The sequence below is a fragment of the Mesoplodon densirostris genome, chromosome 8 (genome assembly GCF_025265405.1).
Source record: "Mesoplodon densirostris isolate mMesDen1 chromosome 8, mMesDen1 primary haplotype, whole genome shotgun sequence".
NCBI lineage: Eukaryota > Metazoa > Chordata > Mammalia > Artiodactyla > Ziphiidae > Mesoplodon > Mesoplodon densirostris.
In genome coordinates, this window is record NC_082668.1 from 8,300,932 (window position 1) to 8,318,985 (window position 18,054).

General features: G+C 41.5%; 1 protein-coding gene across 1 annotated transcript in view; it reads left to right on the plus strand.

Annotated features, from left to right (window-relative positions):
- Positions 1–346: 346 nt before the first annotated feature.
- The window catches only part of PDE6D (phosphodiesterase 6D), a 45,812-nt gene continuing 28,104 nt past the window's right edge, over positions 347–18,054 (plus strand). The window contains exon 1 of the mRNA XM_060105918.1: positions 347–657. Within this exon, the coding sequence (XP_059961901.1) occupies positions 347–657 (311 nt within the window). The remainder of the gene's footprint in view (positions 658–18,054) is intronic.

Consider the following 18,054-nt stretch of genomic DNA (forward strand, 5'->3'; position numbering starts at 1 on the left):
GCGCGGCACACTGGAATCGAAGTTACAGAGGAATTGAGTGCAGGGAATGCTGGGATTTGTAGTCCCTGGGCTTTCTGTTGCGTGTTGGGATCTGTGGTCCCCGGGCTCTCCCCTGGAATGCTGGGAAGTGTAGTCTCCGCCACATCGCACAGGGCAACCTGCAGTTATCTCAGAGCCCTACTGTGCCCAGCGGCAGGAGCGGGCTCGAAGCGAGCCTCTGCAGATCTGAAGCCAACCTTCCGCAGGGGCAAACTCTAGGCAACACCAAATGAAAATTTTGTCCTACGGGACTTCCCGGGGAGGGCCCTTCCCATTGACGCTCTCTGTCCCCCTGCGAAGCCGCTGAATGTTTCTATTGGTTGATCAAGATGCCAATCGCCGAGGCGGGCTTTCCATTGGCTTCAGAGCGGGCGCTCCGAGGCTAGAGGGAAGGAGAAGGGATCCGGAGCGGGAGCTGAGGGGAAAGAGGCCGGTCCGGGTCTGGGTGCTGCAGCTGCTCGCCCGAGGTCTGCAGGCCGGGCTGCGGCTCAGTCCTCGGCTCCTGGGCACAGTCTACGAGGCTCCGCCGGGCCAGCGTGGGAGAGCCGCAGGCGGCGGCCGCCGCATCATGTCAACCAAGGACGAGCGGGCCAGGGAGATCCTGAGGGGCTTCAAACTGTATCCTCCCGGGAGCGGGCCTGGGCCGGGAGGACTTGGGAGGCGGCCGCTCGCTGAGGAGACGGGCCGGGGGCGGGCCGCGCCAGGTGGGCACCCGAGGAGAGGGCGGCGGGAAGGGAAAAATGGAACGCCGTCCCAGGCCGCCGGCGGGACCGGGCGCGGGAGGCCGGGAAAGGGGCGTCCGGAGGGAGGGAGGGGACGGTGATGGGAGCCCCGTGGGTAGAGGCGGAGGAGCCGCGGAATTGGGCTGAGAGAGGGGCCGGGCGTCGGAAACAGGTGTCGGGAGGCGCGCTTGGGTCCGAGAAGAGAGGCCGGGAAGGGGCTGCGGCACGCAGGGGAGGGCCGAGGGGGCGCGGTGGGCTGGCCTCGAAGCCTAGCTGCCTCTTTGGCGGGAAGCCCACCAGGGCAGCAGGGAAAAGTGACTTGGAGCGAGTGACCTTGTGTGGGACAAATGCAGACGCTGGTGTTGAACTCTCTCGGGTTCTCCCCTCCTCCCCCCCCACCCCCACCCCACCCCGGTCTTGTTTCCACAACTTCTCTTGCTCACTTGTGGCTCTTTCCAGGGTTGGAGCGGAGGAAGGTGGGGAGTGAGAAGTCCGAGGTGGACCTCATCTTAACTCTGTCTTGGCCCTTGGAGGCACTGGACGGTCGCTGCTTCTCCCTCAGCTCCTCAGTTTTCTTTCCAGCGAGATGAGAACCCTAAATTTGTGCGTGCGAAGCCTTGAGGAGTTACGGTTTTGCCCTGGGACTCCTGGCAAAGGTGTCTGCTCCCTGGATTTTGTGTGGTTAATGCGTAGACATGGTGGAGCTGTCCAGCAATTATTTGATGACGTTGGGGACACGGTAGCATTTAGCAGGATATCGAAATCATTGCCTCAGGCCTGTGGTGGGGCCGCGGGTGCAACCTTCTCCCCTTCCCGTAGTGAAGCTTTGTGTTTTAATGGAACGTTAATCTGTGACCATATGATGCAGGTGAAAAAACGCAATCTCGTTCATTCCAGTTTTACATTTTCCTGCGGACCTTAATCTCTTCTTACATCCTATGGCTACAATATGGAACACTCTTAAATTCGTCTCTCAGTGACGATGTAGGGTTCCTCTGCTGGAGGTTTCGTCAAGCACCGTTCTCTGAGCTGCCCGTGTGTTTCCACAGTGTCCATTTCACCCCTGCACATTTTAATTGCTTTGTCATAATCAGAAACCAAGTTGGTAGTAAGTTCTAGAACACAACAGCAAAAAAGTTACAGGAAGTTTTGGATGTACAAATGAAATTTTTCAATTGGAAGCCGACCTGCTGTGCTTTTTTTTTTTAAGGGAAGGCCTTCAAAAAAGGCCTTTACATACTGCCATTCAGTATGAACTTGCAGTACTTTTATGCAGTGATGTTTAGTAACAGCCTCTTTTGTAGCTCCATGTACCTTCCCGTGTTTCTCTTCATAATAGGGCCTGTAAGTAGATAGGCATGGCTGAAGTATTAGAAAAGCTATGACATGGATTTTATTTTTCCCTTAAGTAATTTATATTATTACTTAACGTTTATGCTGTAAACTGGAGACTATGGCGAATTGAGAGATTTCACAAGCCATGTTTTTGTCTGGAGTTAACACTGTTGCTGAAAGTAAGAGTCTTTTTAATGGCTTTGGAACATCGCAAAAGGGGAAAGTTTGAGCTTCTCACCTTCAGTCTTGTCTCTTGAACCTTGTTCAAGAGAAACTGTGGCTCCTGAGAAAGAGGCTAAGGGACAAATATAGAAAAGAATAGAAAGCAGAATCTGTGTCGTTTAGTGCATCGAGAAACAGGTTTTCAGGGAAAATTTGACCTGGGCTGATGAAATCACAAGGGAAGCAGCCACCAAAAAACAGTTAGCATGGGAGCAAAGGAATGCTTATCCTCTGGTGGCCTTTATTGGCATCTGAGAATTAAGAGAGAAAAGGAAAGGAGTGCTAGGATTTGTTACTACCTTCAAGAGAAAATAAAATTAACATTTTAGTAAGAAACTACCTGACGGTTGTCCACCTTTTATTGCATAAATTGTTTTTCTGAACTTTCAGAGCATCTGTTTCTGAAGAGTTTTTACTACAAAAAGAAATCGCCATTTTATTCTTTTACCAACAATGTTGATAATACTCATTTGCCACATTGACTATGTTGGTCTTTTTTATTTTTGTCAGTTTGAACAACAGATGACATCTTGTTTTAATTTGTATTTCCCTGATGCCTAGATCCCTGGAGAGGTCATATAGGATAGTGGTTCAGTGCTGTACTGGCCGGTAGAGCTGTACTGTCTGCATTGGAATGCTAGCCCTGCACTCCTGGTTGTGTGTCCCTGAGCAGCTTCTTTAACTGCTGCCACAATCTCCTCCGCTGTAAAAAGGGATAAAAATAATACCTTATCTCCTAGGGTTGTTGGGAGGATTAAATGAGTTGATATCTAAAGCACGTAGCCAAGCTCCTGATGCCGAGTAAGCATTATGTATTAGCTATTATGGTTGTCGTTGTTTTTAGTAGAGAAGTCACAGAATCTTCTGTTTGGCCATTTCTTTTTCTTCGTGAATTGCTTGTTGATATTGAATTGTTTATTTTTCTTTTTGCTTTATAGGTGTTCTTTCTTGTAGTATCAATCCTTTGCCTGTATTGTACGTTGCACATGTTTTCTCTCAATGTATTGCTTGTCTGTTTTTTGTTGAACAGAAATTTTAAATTATCACTTCAAATTCATCAATATTATTCATGTGGCTTCTGAATTTTGTGTCTCATTTAAGAAGACCTTCCTTATCTTCAGGTTAATTAAATAGCCTATGTTTTTTTCTCTTTGTAATGTTTAGCTCTTTAATCCATCTGAAATGTATTTACATTGATGGTATGTGGTAGAAATCTAACTTCCTTTGCTATTTGGATAGCCAGTTGCCCACTACTGTTTACTAAGTAGTTAGGCCATCCTTTCCCCTCTGTTTTGAAAGCTATCTTTGTCAAATACTAAGTCTCCATAAGACGGGTTTATTTTTGGAATATTTCTGTTTCATCGTTCTGTTTATCTCTTCCCATTCCTTTCCTGCACGCATTAGTTCAATTATTATAGTTTTATAGTATGATTTAGTACAGTTTACAATAGGATTGATATGTCATGAACAGAGTTATGTGTTTGAAGTCATAAGTTCCTTGTAAATATTCATGCCCTTTTTATACAAACAGAAGCTTGCCCATACGCCCATAATAGATACTCAGTAAGTATGAATAACATACTTCATAAATCAGGGATAGCCTTTGTATCTGAGAGAATTCAACATAAACTTTTGTATTTGTCATAAGTCTTTTCAAAAATAAAATATTTAGGACTTCCCTGGTGGCACAGTGGTTGAGAGTCCGCCTGTCGATGCAGGGGACACAGGTTCATGCCCCGGTCCGGGAGGATCCCACATGCCGCGGAACGGCTGGGCCCGTGAGCCATGGCTGCTGAGCCTGCGTGTCCGGAGCCTGTGCTCCGCAACGGGAGAGGCCACAACAGTGAGAGGCCCGCGTGCCGCAAAAAAAATAATAAAATAAAATAAAATATTTTAAAAGAATTTTTTTTTTTTGGCCACACGGGCTTGTGGGATCTCAGTTCCCTGACCAGGGATCACCTGTGCCCCCTGCAGTGGAAGCTCGGAGCCCTAACCACTGGACTGCCAGGGAATTCCCAAGATTTCTTTTTCACATCATCTTCACCCCACTGCTTTTAGCTCATACACATTAAGAGTCTTACATTTCTTTCTTGTTTGTTAAAAACATAACATTTTGTAGTTATAAACTAAAGTTATGAATGAAATATTACTTGGGGAACAAATATGATTCTCCTGCAAGGTTTTGAATTTGTTTTAAGTAGCTGATATGGAGATTTTGTTTGTAAATCCCGCCTTCCCCATTTCATTCATTCAACAAAGGTCTTTCGGGAGACTTCTGAACAGCCACTGTGCGCTTACAGGACATAAAAATGAATGAGTCACAGACCCTTCTTTCCAGAAGTCTAACCATCTTTGTGTCTGTTTAGAAGGGATATCTTCAAAAGCAATGCTTTTTTTTAAATAGTACTGAATTTTTCTTTTACAAACTCCAGCTACCTAGAAATGACCTTTGTTAATATTTCAATATAGCCTTCTGATGTAGCTAATGTGTTTCCTTTTATTAAAATGGAATCATAAGTATTATTTTGAAACTTTTTAACTTAATAAATTTACCACGTTCATAATTTTCGAAGATAGTTGCTTTCAGTTGCTTTCAGTGACATAGATTTGTCACTGAAAGTCTTCTTATGCTAGTTTTCTAGTATAGGCTGTAATGCCCTGTTCAGTCTGTTCAAATTACTTTTTCCTCAACATAAATCCATAATTTTATTAAATTAATACCAAGAAACTGACACATTGCCATAAGAAAGGATTATGCTTTTATGATTTCATTATTTTTGATCCATCTGGAATTTGCTTGGGTATAAGGTATGAAGCAGATTTATTTTTTTTAAAGATTAGCTAATTGTCTCCATTTCTTTCTTTACTTATACTCCAGATATTAATATAATATCCAGAATATAAATGACTGCCTGCAAATCAATAAGATAAAAATTTAACTCAAAATGGGCAAAGGATATGAACAAATAGTTCACAGAAGAAAGATGCAAATGACCAATGAATAAATTCAGAGATGTTCAACCCTATTAAAACAACAGACTATCCCTTTTTTCCCAATTAACTGACAAAAATTTAAAGACTGATAATATTCAGTGTTGGCAACTGTTGCGGAAAAGGGATGCTTCATTTGCTCTGTGTGTGTGTGTCTGTGTGTGTGTGTGTGAGAGAGAGAGAGAGAGAGAGAGAGAGAGAGACCTTTATGGAAAGTAATTGATATCTATCAAAAGTTTACGTGTAAGTGCAGTAAAGCAGAGAGCTGTCATCAATGGACTCTAGGTTCAGACTTGATTACCCCCACCACTGTGACCCGAGGCAAAGCACTCAAACTGTGAACCTCACTATCCATTTCATTTCTTTAGAGGGTTGATATGAGGATTAAATGAGACTGCATATAAAATGCTTAGTACAGTGCCTCGCACACAGTAATAAATGTTAACTGCTGTATTATTTTTTATTAATACTTAATATTATTGACGATAATAATAGCGTTAATATTTCTGTAAAACCACTTATTTTTCTGAGGTATAACCAATGACTTCATGCTATTATTCTCGTTCTAACTGAGCCACTGTAATATCTGTTTTGCCTCTGAAGAAATGATTCAATTGAGAAGCATTGATGTGTACCTAGTGTTTATCTTGTTTTCTAGCCTAGTTTGGCTCAGAAGGTTTCTGAAAGCACCTTTCACTTGTGTTCTTGCATTTCCTCTCCATAGTTTGCTTCTGGATCTCCCACATTCTCTTTCTCACAGCAACTTGATGTTTAACTTTACCTCCAGTCAAAAATAGTTGGCTTTACATCTTCTATGGACTTAGATTTCCTTGTTAAGAATAGTAGACTGTTGAACTTTTCTTGAATGTCAGTATTGCCTAAGAGGTGCCTTGGCCAAGTGTTAAAAATGAGTCTGGGGTTTATAATTCCTAAAATATAGTTTTTATCTTATCAACCCAAATTTTGGGAAAGCAACCAAAACATACCAGCCATACAGCCAATAAATACACAGATTGTGTTGAGCACAGATTGTCTAGTAATAGACTTCATGTAGATTGTGATCAGTAGTTTGTTCTCCAGAATCCTCCTGCATGGGCTCCGAGAAGTTGTTATCGTTATCCTGAATGGATTAAATGACTATAACATCCTCTTGATTTTGTTATTTAGGATTTTTAAACAGGAATTGCTGTTTTTGCATTTGGGGGAGGAATTTGGAATATAATTAGATACTTATAGTCTTCTTCAGACCTTCTAAATTCCTTTCCAGGATTGTATTTCTAGTGAAATATTATATTAACCTCTGGAAAAATGAAACAGAATATGGTAAGACTCTCACGGAAAATTCTGGTTGTATCATCACTATATTTGATAAAAGGACTGTCAATAGGGCTGGGGTTTGCCAGCTCTAGGTTCTTATTAGGCTTGACCTCACTTTTGCCTTACAGGCTTCACTTGTCAGCACTCTGCATCCACAAATCCCCATGTTAGAGGAGGCCTTGACTTCTTAAAGTATGGACCTGTCCCTATTCCTGAGCTTTAGCATCATAGGAAGATATTGTAAAGGCAAGGCCATCTTGTCTAGTAATCTGACTGTTCGAACCATTGCTTGAATGCTTAAAACTCAAATTATCAAGATTTTAGGAGCAACATTCTTCTTTTGCTTTTGATCTGCTGATAATTTTGAAGCTGAGAGGAAAAGCAAATATATTTTCTTATAGTCCAATATCCGTAAAGATCTTAGTGGATTGGACTAAATAAGCACGCTGTTTATAGAGGAATTTGCTTAGGCTGCAGTGGGGGGGAGGGGTACAACAAAGTGGAGCTGGTCCAGAGGAGAGGCACTTGAAACATGTCAGTACAATAACTGGAGGACTGAGGAGGATTAACCTGAAGATGAGTTGGGCAAAGGATATGAGTGTTCTAAAGTTTAAAAAACTGTTGTAGGGGCTTCCCTGGTGGCACAGCGGTCAAGAATCCGCTTGCCAATGCAGGGGACACGGGTTTGAACCCTGGTCCAGGAAGATCCCACATGTCACGGAGTAACTAAGCCCGTGCACCACAACTACTGAAGCCTGTGCTCTGCAACAAGAGAAGACACTGCAATGAGAAGCCTACTCACCACAACAAAGAGTAGCCCCCACTCACCTCAACTAGAGAAAGCCCGCGCGCAGCAATGAAGACCCAATGCAGCCAAAAAAAAAAAAAATCTGTTCTAAAGAAGAAAAAGTAAATGTGTTCTGTGTGGCTCTCAGAGGATACAAGGTTAGAAGTTACAGGGGACAGATTTTAGCCCAGTTTTAATAATTAGAGTTACCTGAAGAAAAAAATTGTTTCAGAAAATATTTTAAGCACCAGATGGATGCCTGTCCATCAGGAGTATTGCAGAAGGAAATTATGTATGCATCAGATAAGGCATTAGAGTAGATAAACTCCAGAAGGACTCAAATCCTTTCAACACTGCAATTCTTTGATTTGGTGACAACCTTTCTTAGTTAACAAGGACTCTTCAGCAAGTATTTCTATTAAGGTATGTACTACACCTAAAATAGGCAGAACATTTTTGTGTGTGATTTAATATAATTAAAACATGATATTGTTTCCTTTTTGTTTTTCAGACAACTCTTTTCAGATTAATACTACTCAGTATTAGTGATGTATTTTGTTTAGTGTATTGCGGATCCACTGATTTCAAAGTTAGGGAGAGCAATTTTTGCCTCTGAATTTGGATAAAGTCTAGAGAACTAAACATAAATAACTAATATAAATAACACTTTAAATATAGCCACAAGAAGAAAGGGGATAGCCTAATAATATTTGACATTCTTGTAGTCTTTTTCAGTTTTTCAAAGCACTTTCACATATTATTACATTACAACTCTACACATTATTATCCACACTTTATAAATGGGGGAAATAAGGATTGACGAGGTTGTCACTCAGATAAAGTCAGAACCTTAATTTAAACCTTGGTTTGTCTTTCTACAAACTACTGTTTTCTATAGTATACCATGATTCCTCTCTGGAGAATTTATTTTTGTTACCATATTATTGATTTTGACTTTAAAATTTTTCCTCAGTGTTTAAGTCACAGATTTATTTTTCACTTGAAAATTATTCTCTTCCATAGTGATCACATCCCCTATACTCTTCTTTGTTTTTCCTCAACTCTCAGATACAGAGGGCAGGATTTAGCTTGGGATAAGGAAGAATTTTCTAACAATTAGAGTTAGCTGAAAAAAAGACATTTTCCAGAAACTATTTAAGCAGCATGTGTTTTTCTGCTAGGGCTGCCACAACAAAATACCGAAATACAACAGACATTTATTTCTCAACAGTCCTGGAGGCTAGGAAGTCCAAACTCAAGGTACTGACTGATTTGGTTCCTGGCTTACAGATGTCCACCTTCTCCCTGTGTCCTCGCATGGTAGAGAGTGGATGGGCAAATTGTAGGAGTCATAGCTGTTATACCATGTGTGGCACCGCCACCTGTCTGACCGTTCCACTTGAAAAGGGTGGTTCCTAGATCACTGCAAGGAAAAGAAAAAAAATTTTAAGGGACTAAATGTGAGAATCAAGCCTGATCACTTACTTTCATGGAATAAGCAGTAAGAAATTTAAAAGCCTTTGCTTTTGAGCCACCTTCTGTGAGAAGGACAAAGGCAGAGGCCTTACCGCTGCCACTTACCTGGTAGTTCATTCAGACATTTGTTAGCAGGGTCTGTAAGTGCCAGGTAATGTGCTAAACCCAAGAGATACGAAACGATAAGCCAGTTTCTATATCCAAAGAACTTTTATGAGGGAGGGAGGGAGGGAGAGACAGAGACAGAGATGATAACACTCAAAATATAGTGTGATAAGTGCCTAGTAGTATGAAGTACTGTGGAACCTCAGAAGTAATGTGGGACCTGCTGCTGGAGGTGTTCTGGAAGACTTCAGAATTGTCATTTGAATCGGAGCTTGGATGATGAGTAGCTGTTGAGCAGTTTAATTTTAAAGATACTGGGGAGGACTTCCCTGGTGGCGCAGTGGTTAAGAATCCGCCTGCCAACGCAGGGGACACGGGTTCGATCCCTGGTCTGGGAAGATCCCACATGCTGCAGAGCAGCTAAGCCCGTGCGCCACAACGACTGAGCCCGTGTGCCACAGCTACTGAAGCCTGCATGCCTAGAGCCCACGCTCCACAACAAGAGAAGCCATCGCAATGAGAACCCCACGCACCGCAACAAAGAGTAGCCCCTGCTCGCCACAACTAGAGAAAGCTGGCGTGCAGCAATGAAGACCCAACGCAGCCAAACATACATACATACATACATACATACATAAGTAAAAATAAAGATACTGGGGAGTAAGAGAGGTAGGAAGGTGATGGCATGAAAAATGAGGGAAGAGAGTGTTTCAGAGGGAAGTTGGGGTCAAGAATGAGGAAGAATGAGGATCAAAAACAAGTCCTTGAAATTGCTGGAAATTTCATTCACTCATTGAATATTTGAGACTACTGAAAGTCCCATAATACCTTGTAGGTCACTGGTGATCTTTCTGAGAATAGCAGATTTTGAGAATAGTAGCTATTTGGGGAAACAAATTATCATTTGCCAAGATTAAAAAATGGATACTAGATGAGGAAGTAAATTCAGCAAGAATAGATTACTCTTCCAAGAAATCTGTTGACCTGAGAAAGCAGAGATTAGGGGAGTAGGTAGAGAGATTTTACTAAAGGATGGAAGTCACTTATTTAAGCTTATCCAGCTTTGTGCAAGTTGCTTAACACCTGTAAAACAAAGATGCTTGCTCTGTCTGCCTTACAGAGGTGTTATGAACTTTGAGTGGAATAATATATGCCAACTAGCTTTAAAAACTAGAGCTCTATAGATGTATTATGCTTACTATAACATTGTTTAAATTATTTATTTATCTTTGTTTTGAAGTTCAGGGTTGCTATTTTGCAAATTTGTAGGTTTCAGGTTTCGGGGTGTTGATAAAGCCAGAGTCTTAGTGATCCTTTTTTTTTTTTTACTCCAGATTAGACATCTGAAGCCTTTTTCACAATTCTGGGAAGTAATTATGGCTGTTGGAGTGATAGCAAAATAAGCCCCCTAGGGCTTCCCTGGTGGTGCAGTGGTTGAGAGTCCGCCTGCCGATGCAGGGGACGCGGGTTCGTGCCCCGGTCCGGGAAGATCCCACATGCGGCGGAGCGGCTAGGCCCGTGAGCCATGGCCGCTGAGCCTGCACGTCCGGAGCCTGTGCTCCGCAACGGGAGAGGCCACAACAGCGAGAGGCCCGTGTACCGCAAAAAGAAAAAAAAAGCCCCCCTACATGACACGTATGTCCCATTTGAAAGCCAAAATCATCTTTGGCTTTGCTTTTTTTTTTTTTTTAAAGATGGTTGTAATTTGAGGAAGTTGATTTCTCAGTACTGTAGCATTTTTAAAGCTAGGTAAAATTCAGGATCTCGGAATGTGGATTTCGATAGGATTTAAGGTAATATCCTCATTCCTCTGAATAATGTATAAGAAACAGTTGCTGATCCTTTTGGGGATGCACCTTAGGAAAGTGCCTTCTGTTATCTCTTCTTCGATCAGGAGGTTCTGGGAAGCAAATAAAAATGCAAAGGGAGTCTCTATGAATCTCTTTGGTTATATCTATTCTAGTTTGTTTCTGAGCAGTTTCAGGCACATAACTGCACATGTATCAGTAGAATAATAGACCTACTAGAAAAAGAAAGGTTTGTTTCATTGTTTGACTTTGCTAGTGAGAAGACAGTGTTATGTTTCAAATAGCGCTCTTTTTCTCATTACTAAATTTCTTGCCTCCACTGTTTCCCAGATCAGTTTGAATTTTGATTGTATGCTTTCCAAGCATAGTACCTCTGCCAGGGCCAGAGTATTATTTCACAGGCATATCACCACTGATTACAGTGCTGCATATTATGTTTCAAGGATACTGAAACCAGGTTTCTCAGGGATCCATTTATATTTTCTCACCTTGTCCCCATAAATAGGAAAAATACCACAAGGAAAAATCACTGGGAACTTATTGGTCAAAGAAAGATGTTTAAATGCCCATCAATTAGAACTGGTTCTTAAAATATACTAAAAAATAGGATGCTCTGTATAACCAATGCTAGTGCAGGAGGAGCCTAAGAGGAGGGCTTTGATATTTAAGAATTAATGAAAGTGGGAGTAGGGGAAGGAAGTGAGTTCAGAGAGTGAACAAGGAAGAGAGAGTTTGAGATGGGAGAGATCATGAAGGCAGAGTGTTAAAGGACAGAGAACAAGAACAAAAAGAAAAAAACACAACCAAAAACTATGTAAGCAGAGCCAAGAAAGGCATTCCTGAGATGAAAATGTTCGGGATACCACTAAACAGAAACTCCCTTTGTTTACTGCTGGTCATTGCAGCTGCTTCCACCCCAGATGAATGAGAGGGGGAAGTTTTTCTTCATGCCTGTGACAATGGTATTGGAGCTTTGCCTCCTATTACTCAGGTCTGCCATAGTAGACATTAGCATATGTCATTTGTGCTTAGTCAGCCATTCTGCCTGAAAATTCTAGCTACCTTGAAACTCCTCAGACTACAGGTAATGAGCCACATGCCCATGTATAATTTACAGGTACTCTGCCAAGTCGTGAATCCAACTTCAGAATGGGCTTTTAAACTCGAATGTGTTTCTACCTGCACTTTAGCTTCCTGACTCAACTGTTCTCCTTAAGGAGAATGGGGGTTTTTTGGTTTGCTGCTTTTTGGTTTTCACTGAGCTCCAACTCTAATCTGGCCTTTCTATAGCCTGCTGAACCCTGAATGAGCAGCTCTCCTTGTTTGGCTTCTAGACACTCTTCAGTGAGCCTTGATTTCTGGTTGCTCAGCCTGAATGAGAATTCTCATCAACCCCTCTGACTCGCTCTCTGATGCTCAGTGTGGTTCAACACATATTTGAGAGGCAGTTATGTGCTGAGCACTGAGAAGAGAAGGATAAATAATATACTGCCAATGGAATTTGACTTGCAGACTTATATGCATGGTACGTTCTGATAAGTACTGTGACGCAATTATAAACAAGTGTACAGGTGCACTCAGGGGGAATCAAAACTTTGCCTCAGGGTGTACCAGGGAACGTAATCAGAGAGGTTGACAATAGCACTGGGTCCTTAAGGAGAGTGCTGGAGGGTGGGATGCCCATTCTGGTGGGAACGGAGCAGCGGTCTGCTAAATACTCAAGCAAAAGAAGACGTTGTCTTTGGGAAGTTGAGCAATGAGGGATGGCTGGAGGATAGGCTGTGCCTAGCAGCTAGGGTAGGAGGTGACTGGAGAATGCAAAGGATGGCAGAGACTAGACTCGGTGTCTTCCTCCCTCCAGTAAGCCTTGAGTTACCCTATTAACTTCTTCACTCCAGACTTATAGCAGTTCATTATACCTGCTACCCTCCTGGTTGCCTGTTGATTTCCTGTTCTTTATTAAATTGTCCTTTCTACTTGACCTACCTTCCTATCTCACCCTTCTCCATTGTTCTTTTAACCTATTATTAACTTACAACCTTTTTTAAAAATCAGTATTCCCAAACCTATTTCCAAAGCCTGAACTTATATGTTCCTCAGAAATGTGTGTGTCTGAGGATGGAAGAATTTTTTTTTTTTTTCCTTTGGACAGTCACATAGGATTAACCGTGCCCATGTCAAGCAAGAGCAGAGGTCTTTCTGTCCTCTAGAACAATGCTTCTTAAACCATTACTGGTAACAAACCAGGTTTTTACTTCTAATCCTTTATAGACTGATATTTTTATAAAATAACTAAAATGAATTATTAGAAAAATGACATAGAAAATAAGTCAAAAATTTTATTGTTAGAATCAACATTCAAATTACTCTGCTAAATTGCTATTAAAATTTTTAAATACTTGTCACATATATGCACTACCAAATGTAAAATAGATAGCTAGTGGGAAGCAGCCTCATAGCACAGGGAGATCAGCTCGGTGCTTTGTGACTACCTAGAGGGGTGGGAGGGAAACACAAGAGGGAGGGGATATGGGGATATATGTATACGTATAGCTGACTCACTTTGTTATACAGCAGAAACTAACACACCATTGTAAAGCAATTATACTCCAATAAAGATGTTAAAAAAAATAAAATTTAATTTAAAATAAATAAATAAATACTTGTCACAAACTGGTAACCAATGCCTTCACAAACCAGCACCAGTCTGTGGACCATATTTTGAGTAACGCATCTGTAGAATCCCCAGGACAACTTGTGCCTGATACACAGTAGAATTCAGTGCATGTTTGGGGAATAAATATGTGGATGAAATGGTTAGCGTCATTATAGTAGTAGGAGGGTAAAAATGATAGTGGCAGCTCTCTTTGGAGAGTTGAAGGGAAATGATTTAGTGAGAAAGTAAAGAGTACTGTAGTAATGTTACCCTCCATGTAAAACAAACTTTTTGTCATCACTCTCTGAGCTTTGTTCCTTTGGCTCTCTAGTGAGGCAAATATGTACTAGTAAATCACCTGTGTGAATTTATGAGAAATATTAGTTTTGATCTTGCCAAAAAATATAAAAGTTACTCTGAGTGTTTGCAGAAAAAATGTCAACCTACTTATCTGAACTTCGTTTTAGGAGCAATTCTGCAGTTGGCAAGGATTGATTTCAAATACTAACCCCTGCTCTTTAAATGAAAGTATTTCTCTGTGTTATAATGTGGACCATACTGCCAAATGCTTTCCCTGCCTGAGATTTTCTCATTTCCTTTTGCATCTTCTCAGAAGATTAGCTGAATAGGATAAGAAGTCTTTATATCAAAAACTTGGTAATAAACAAGGCTTCTATGTCAATTAAGATAATTTCAGATTGCTTATAACACTGCAAATTTTCAGTACTTAAAAGCAAATTGTAAGGTCTTGAATCCCTTTCAAATAAGGAATTCGTGGCATCATTCAGGGAATAGAAAAGCAAGAGGTGTACTTTTTAGTATTTGAACACATAGCTGCATTTCAAGGAGATCATTAATTTGAAATATTTAATTAATTGAATGCAACTTATAACAGGGTAGTTTTATTATCATAAACAGAGTTTTGTTTCCATTGTGGATCAGTAAAGTCAGCCCTCCATATTCGTGGGTTCCACATCCCGGGATTCAACTGCATATCAAAAATATTCAGGAAAAAAAATTCCAGAAAGGTCCAAAAAGCAAAACTTGAATTTGCCATGCCAGTAACTATTTACATAGCGTTTACATTGTATTAGGCATTATAAATATTCTAGAGATGATTTAAAGTATGCGGGAGGATGTGCATAGGTTGTATGCAAATACTATGCCATTTTTTTTTTTTTTTTTTTTTTCGGTATGCGGGCCTCTCACTGTTGTGGCCTCCCCCGTTGCGGAGCACAGGCTCCGGACGCGCAGGCTCCGCGGCCATGGCTCACGGGCCCAGCCGCTCCGCGGCATATGGGATCCTCCCAGACCGGGGCGCGAACCCGTATCCCCTGCATCGGCAGGCGGACTCTCAACCACTGCGCCACCAGGGAGGCCCATATGCCATTTTATAAATAAGGGTCTTGAGCATCCACAGACTATAGTATGACAGGGGTCCTAGAACCAACCCCCCGCAGATACTGAGGGACAACTGTACAGCATCAGTAACTCAATACATAGTCCTTATTGTTTACTAACTATATCCCAAGAGAACATTGTTAGGAGGGGCAAAAGGACAATTTCTGTGGAATATTTGGGGATCTGCCTGCCTTTCTCATCCTCTCATCAGTTTCCTCAGCTCTTCTAGCACTGGAGGCCTGTCCTCACAAAGATACCGAGCACCTTGCAGCTGCCTGAAGCCACTTCTTTCCAAGAGTATGTAGTGTGGACAGGCCTCTGCCTGAATGCAAGCTATATTTACTAGCTGTGAGTTCCTGAGAAAGGTGTTTAACTTCTGAGAGCAGTACTGTTTCATGTGAGTGTCATTATTAAGTGAGATAAGATTGAAAAATAGAAAAGAGAGGGGCTCTTAGGACAGTGCTTAGCATGTTCATTGAATGTGGGTACTTAGATATTAGTTCTTTTACCCTGCCTGCTCTTTCTTTGGAAGACCAGCTTTAAGCGATTAATGTAGCCAGATGCCAGATAAGGCTGGAAATATTATTCACCTTTTCCCTGGCCTTGTGTCTGCAGTTATCAAGTTGAACAAGACTGCTAGGAAGCTATCTCTGAGAAAGGCAAGAGTTAGGGCTTTCTTTATCTCTCTGCACTGGTAATGAATCATAGATAAAGAATTATTTGACGTTTACAGCATTGTTAGGCTACTATAATCAGTGGGGTTTCCCTTAGCCTTTGGAGATTTTATAGAAACTCAGAAGAGAGACAAGAACCTCAATCTGAAACTGATTTCCCCCAATCCTGACTGGACTGGATTGTCCAGCATTACCTCTTAACATTTGAATGTAGAAGGGACCAACCCCTCAACTAGTACTAGATCTGTTATCTGGACATTGTTGTGGCTTTATTGATTTTATATAGTTAGAGTGGTTCAGTAATTTCTGGAAAGCTTGCCTAAGCTAAAAAAAATTGTGTCTCTAGGCACAGAGCCTATCCTCTGTAAATATGTCATCTATCCATCAAGGATATGTAAAAGATCAAGAATCAGGGACCCCCAAAAGTAAATGAGTTCTGACCTGTGGAATACACTAACAGCATTATCTGAGCTGGCATTCCACACCAGAAGGCATCCTGTATTCTGCAGTGTTTGAAGTGCCTTTCTAGCCTCATGTCCTAGAAGAACGGCTTGTCCTGTACCACAGGCTTAGGGATCATGACTTACTCTTCTTCTGTCCCCCAGTCTTGAGTATAGTTTCTCCCTGGTACAGACTGGGCATGCAGGAGGCCCGTTTATGTCATATAAATGTTAAGAGAATGGATGTTGAAATCAAGTACTCAAAAACCAACTTTATGACTTATTGGCTTTGTGACCTTTACGCATGGTACTTGCCATCCCTAAACCACAGATACCTCATCCATACAAGGGCTATAATAATAATACCTATTTCATAGGGTTGTGAGGATTAATTTAGATGTGGATAAAGCACTTAGCCAGTATTTGGCACTCAACACATGTTAACTATCACCATTATACAGTAAATTAGTGCTGAATATAAGGATCAGGGGACTATTATGGTTGTGCATGATTCTGCCAAAGATTCTTACATCCAAGAGATGTGTAACATGAATCATCTGGCATCAGAATTCTTCCATTTCTTGGTAAAGGCTTCCCCTTTAGTTTCTTCTGTTTATTTAAACAGAGGTTTTCTCAGATATGGCCCATTTGATAATGTCTGATAAAGTGTACCAGCTGATTCATATAATACCCCAGATAATTTTATATGAAAGTTTTCCTGTTTTATTGGTTTTAGAAATTATTTTGAAGGAATAACAGTCTGATGGCGACTTATGAATACTTTTATATTAAATACTTACTTTGTCATTCTAAAAAATATGCTAAACATTTCTAATTTCCATGGGAAAGCCCTCAGGAAAAAAAATCCCTCCGCCTTTTTGTTATATCTCTAGTGAAGTTTAGAAATTCGAAGAAGAGTATTGCCAAGAAGCTGCAAAGAGACCCCATGTTTGAGCTTCCCATGTTCTCTCTGCACACAAAGAGAAGCATTTGGGGGCTTCCCTGGTGGCGCAGTGGTTGAGAGTCCGCCTGCCGATGCAGGGGACACGGGTTCGTGCCCCGGTCTGGGAAGATCCCACATGCCGCGGAGCGGCTGGGCCCATGAGCCATGGCCGCTGAGCCTGCGCGTCCGGAGCCTGTGCTCCGTAACGGGAGAGGCCACAACTGAGAGGCCCGCGTACCGCAAAAAAAAAAAAAAAAAGAGAGAGAGAGAGAAGTATTTGGGCCAATAGTCCACTCTTTGTTGTTGGTTCCTAAAGCACTGCCAGGGGAGACTTATGCTCCTGGGGTCTCTTATGTCCCAGGAGGGAGATGATGGAGGATGATTATTAATCTATACCAACTTCAGTTTATTAGCTGTACTGGTTCCCAAACATGTTTTTGACAATGAAATATTCTGCAGGTCCTCTTGTGGTGTTTCTCTATCCATTTCCAGCACGGCAGCCAAAGATTTTATTTTTCCCATAACAATTTTCTACACATTTGATTTTTTTTTCCTCACACTGCCCACCTCTCTTGTCTTCTAAGCTTGCTTGCCCTCCTTTGTGCACACAAACTATATAAGCTCCAGCGACTGTTTTCCCCTGAAAAATGTAGTTATTCCAAACTTTCTTTCAGTCCCCTAAAATCTTATTTCCTAGAAACATCTTTTTCTCCTCATATCAATTCTTTGTTCATCTGCTGTAGATTACCCCTCCCTGTCTGGTGGCATAGAATATGGGCTTCAGTGGCTATAATTTTTTCTTTCCATTCTTTAAAATAGTTTTCTTTCCCAGAACCCTACAGCTACTCAGAATATGGTCCCTGAGCCAGTGCAGAATCTCAGGTCCTATCCTGAACCAGAATCTATATTTTGACAAGATCCCCACATGATTTGTATGCACATGAAAGTTTAAGAAAGCACTGCTGTAAATCATGTTTTGCTCAAAAGGGGGAAAGCTGTCCAGTAGTGGTTCTCAACCCTGGCTGTTTAGTGGAATCACCTGGGGAACTTTGAAAAATACTGATGCCTAGGTCCCATCTTCAAAGATTCTAGTTTAATTGGTCTGGGGGGTAGTCCAGACATTGGGAATTTTAAATGT